General features: G+C 38.4%; 1 protein-coding gene across 1 annotated transcript in view; it reads right to left on the reverse strand.

Annotated features, from left to right (window-relative positions):
• LOC107572368 (protocadherin-15-like) overlaps positions 1-3,119 on the reverse strand; it is a 52,587-nt gene extending 49,468 nt beyond the window's left edge. Inside the window, exons 1-2 of the mRNA XM_016258804.1 lie at positions 3,063-3,119; positions 2,625-2,852 (exon numbers count right to left, since the gene is read on the reverse strand). Coding sequence (XP_016114290.1) covers positions 2,625-2,852; positions 3,063-3,119 — 285 coding nt within the window. The remainder of the gene's footprint in view (positions 1-2,624; positions 2,853-3,062) is intronic.
• Positions 3,120-4,877: the final 1,758 nt, after the last annotated feature.

Genomic DNA, 4,877 nt, shown 5'->3' on the forward strand with positions numbered 1-4,877 from the left:
CCTGAAGGAGGGAACGGAGACGTCACGTCCCGTCGCCACAGCTCCTGTACCACCGCTGAGCGGCCGGGTCACCGGCTCGGCTCCTCAGCGAAAACCTGAATATGCGCTGCACCTGCTGCCTACTTATACTCACGCTGTGATCAGCAGCAGCTGGATGCAATAATCGCATGCCAATGTGCATTGGCTCGTTTAGTTTACACTCGAAGTAGATTGGTCCCTCTAAGCGAGATCCCAATTTCGTCGGTCCTCCGACGTGACGTCTCCGTTCCCTCCTTCAGGGAACGAGGGTTACATACGTAACCGAGACGTTAAACACTGTGATTAACAAACTATACATTTCACTTCCATTCACCAAAATGAATCAGATCTACAATGTGATATAGGAGAGAGATGACAATTAAAGAGATAGTTCACCTAAAAGTGAAAATTATGTCGTCATTTACTCACCTTCAAGTTATTCCAAACCTGTATGAGTTTCTTTTTTTTTCTTCTACTGAACTCAAAAGAAGATATTTTGAAGAATATGGATGTGAATACAAATAAGCAAACAGTTGATGGTCCCCATTGACTTCCATAGTATGGAAAAATACTATGCAAGTCAATGGCCATCAACTTTTTTTTTTCCATCAAAATATCTTCTTTTGTGTTCAACAGAAGAAATAAACTTATACAGGGTTGAAACAACTTGAGGGTCAGTAAACGATGGCGGTATTTTCATTTTTGGGTGAACTATTCCTTTAAGGAGAGCACATTTGATTATTTGCATCAGGCACCTTTACTGTAATGCTGTATTTGCAACAGATTGTGACCAAAAAAAAACAAAAAACTTGACATGCAATTTGACATGCTACCCATTGGGAAAAATGTAGCTTGTAATTTAGCTTACTTTCTGACTGTAATAAAATCTTTTTGTTTGTTTATTTATTTATTTTTACTAATATCATCTGTGAATCTATAGCTATAAATTATTATCAGTGTTGGGCAGTAACGCATTACTTAGTAATGTGTGCGCGAGTGCTGATGCGGGCGGGTAGACACTCGTATGTGTGCGGGATAATAAAATGATTCACGGGACTCCCGCAAAATAGAAATATCTAAACATAAAATATCTAAAACAAATAAATTGTTATTCATCTATTGCACAAAAGCAACAATAACTAATATAAAATAAAAATGATTAACAGGCGCAAGCGTAGGCAGAGTTTCTATTTAGGCTATAACACATGTTAGCTGCATTTGATTAACAGGCGCAAGTGTAGGCAGAGTTTCTATTTAGGCTATAACACATGTTAGCTGCATTGAGCAATGTTGATTTCTGGAACGCAATGGCCAGTCAGGAGTGCAGTGCTGAAATTCGCGTGCTCACGAATCCTCTCATTATAACACACAAATTGTAGACATTATGAATGATTCATTATGCATATATTCATTGTGTTATAACAGAGCTTTGTGAGATTGCGATGAACTGAGATGTCATCTTTTTAGAGATTATAAAAGCAGCGCTATTTGCTGGCATTCTGCCATGCCAAACCATGTACGCAGCAGCCTATGCTTGCTTTAGTTAAAAATAACAGTGTTTTGTGAATGATGATGTTTTAATAAATATTTATAGGGAGCATTTATGCTGGGATTTCATGTAAATTTCATGGACGTAGCCACAGAAAAAAAGTTATGTAACTAGTAATGTAATGAATTACTTCTGAAATAAAGTAATCAGAAAAGTAACGTGATTACTTTTAAAAGGAGTAATCAGTAAGTTAATTACATTTTCAGAGTAACTTGCCCAAACACTGATTATTATACATTTAGTCATGCACACAAATCTTTTTTTTTTTTTACTGAAACCAAAATTAATGTTTTCATTTATCCAAGTCTGAAACCAAACACCTTACAACACCTTGGATGAAATTCCCAATCTCATGGATTCCACCTGTGAAAATTTGTTGAACAATGGTAAATGTGATGCCACATTTATGATAGCATAAATACATTAAATTACTTTGAATGTTCAAATATGTTCTCAAAACTACATAAAATACAAAAATAGTCACCCATATTTGTTTCTGGGCATGTATGAATTCAGTTATGTCTTGGTTCAATTCTCCATTCTAAGAAATGGTTCGCAGGTCCCCCAAACAATTAACAGTAGCGTTTCATTGGAAAATGGTCACAGTGACCTTAACCATCACATAAATACTGTACCTCCGCAATGATTTCTTTTACCCACTTAAGCAACAGCAGCATTTCCAGCGGGAGCTAATTGACATTCATCCAGTGTGTGGAACTTAATCTTCTGAGACCTTACAAATCAGCTGGTTACACAACTGAGGTCTTGTGGACCTAATGACCATTTCAGACATAATACAGTATCTAGCTGTCAGTGTCCACAGGGCTTAAGAGCGGCTACCGAGAAATCACAGGATGCCAACAGTTTCGGGATATCCCCTGCTAAAAACTCCAGCTTAGACCAGGAGGAATCTCCATGCTGGCCGAGTTAGTACATAATAGCTGCCCGGGGGTGTTACCAAGAAGGCAGTCAACTGAAAAGACTTGACTTTATGGGGTTTGGTTGGGTACAGATAGATTAGTCAAGGAATTGAGGAACATAATTGAGACTCCCTTACCAACACAGTGACGGTAACAGAAGCCAACCCGGGAGGCATTTTGCCACTTCCGCCATCCACAGCCTCTACCACAAAGTTCCATGTTGTCCCATTTGGTAAGAGTTTCTCGAAATCAAGTGAGTGAAGCACCCTCAGCTCTCCAGTGAGAGAATTCACTGCAAACAGCTCTCTGGCCTCCTCAGTCCTGATACGGTACGTGATGTTCGCATCCAGATCAGGGTCCAGTGCCTGTGTGAGAGAATCATAGTGACCAAAACACTTAGGATGAGTAATTCTAATCTCTGCATTAATTAAACTTTTTCTGAATAAATCAAATGACCGGGTTACATTAATGATTGAAACGAATCCTGTAGTGACCCTGAAGCGATGAGTAAATTAGAAAGATGCTTCACCGGCAGCCATGCTCTGAGCTGCGGGAACTCACAAATTAACCATTACGGCAATCTGAACAACATCCCGAGAGGACACAGGCCTTTGGAAGGTTCTGTTAGGCATTGTGTAGCTCCGGAGGATAAAATTGTGCCTGGTCTTGTAATACAGTGGTTCTCAGCAGGTGGGTCGTGATCCCAAAAAATGGGCCGAAGGCCTTTTCTGATTGAGTCATGGCCAGCAGCAAAAAACATTGCTAAATGCAAATGACAACATGCAATTAACCATATTATCCAACCAAGGCTCATTGGAAAATCATGCCTGGGGCAACATTTCTGGTGATAATTACATTGCGTCATGCATGTTTCATGACATTTTCAAATTCAAATGTTTTGTGAGTGGCCCTAAAATGCATTCAGTTTAAAAACAGATTAAGGTGAATCTAGCAACATTTTATTAAGTTGGTTGTTGTACGCATTGTGGCAGTTTACCAATGAAACACTCATTTAGTGGCTGCAAAGGTTAATGCTCTATCGCATTTGAAAATAACATACCACCTACACTAAATCCTAACAGATAGTGTCAGTAAAAGCAAAAGTGAGATAAAAATGCATTGGCTGAAGCAATCATTGTATTTTAGCTTGTTTCTACAAGTCTTTTCTCTTTCGTTTTCAACAGGACTTGTATACAGGTGCTCCTCATTGTAACTGTAATGGTGTACCAGGTGAGCTACCAAGCAAGTTTACATTAGAAAAGCCATACATATAGAGATTATGAGATGCAAATATCAAAATGTATTAGTTTACAAATTATGTGCTATGGTAAAAGCGCTGTGAGGTCATAGTATATGCAAGGAAACACGTGAAAATTTGTTTTTTTAATTGATTGACTACTCCTGTAGTCATAATCTGTTTGAAAACTGGTAGAAAAGTTGGAAAGCTGGAAAGCTGGAATGAGGTGTGTGTATATATATATATATATATTAGGGCTGCACGATAAATCACATGCGATATTTAACGCGCATCTTGTCAGAAAGCCGGTTCTGTAATCAGCGGTAAATCTCCATCACCTGCGGGCTTTCACATTGAGCAACATTAACTACACAGAGCCGTTGTTCACTGACGAGCTGCGCAAAAAATCGTGCGAATACAAACGTGGTTTTGCGCAGCTCGTCAGTTATTCATCAGAAGTTATTTTTTTTATTATTTTTTGCATATTTGTCACACTTATTCAATTAAAATGTATTCGTTTAGCACTTTTCACGATACAAATCGTTGCAAAGCAACTTTACAGAAAATTAAGTTTCTACAATATTTAGTAGTAGCTTATCAGTGGTGACTGTCAGTTAAACATATGGCAGAAATGTATGGAAAAATCAATTAAAGACATATCCAAACAGACGATGAACACCATTAACAGCAATTATTATATGATGCAATCAAACTTATAGCACAATTTGGTAGTTCTGTATGTTGTTTCAGGATTGGCATCATCTGAGGTCCTCTGAGGAGTTGGCATCATCTCTTCTCAGGTGTTCTGGATCCAGACTGAAGCTTGTGTAAATCCTAGCAAAAACAGTAGGGTTGGGTATCGTTTGGGTTTTTTACAATACCGGTGCCAAATTGATACTTTTAAAATGGTACCGGTGCCTAAACCGATACTTAAAAAAAATTAATAAATAAAAATACCCAAAATAGGATGGATTGGCCATTATTGAGCGCTATAAACACATTTAATGTCTGTTTCATTCATACTGGACACCAGAGGGTGCCCTCGCGCGGAAACTCCACATGTGCATCACAGAAGTAATAGGACTCAGGAAATCCCTATTCTCTTTGCTAATATGGATAAAGGCAGTGCTATTGCTGTAACTGAGTAAACAGA

Source organism: Sinocyclocheilus grahami, unplaced genomic scaffold (genome assembly GCF_001515645.1).
Source record: "Sinocyclocheilus grahami isolate Dianchi unplaced genomic scaffold, SAMN03320097.WGS_v1.1 scaffold1739.1, whole genome shotgun sequence".
Classification (NCBI taxonomy): domain Eukaryota; kingdom Metazoa; phylum Chordata; class Actinopteri; order Cypriniformes; family Cyprinidae; genus Sinocyclocheilus; species Sinocyclocheilus grahami.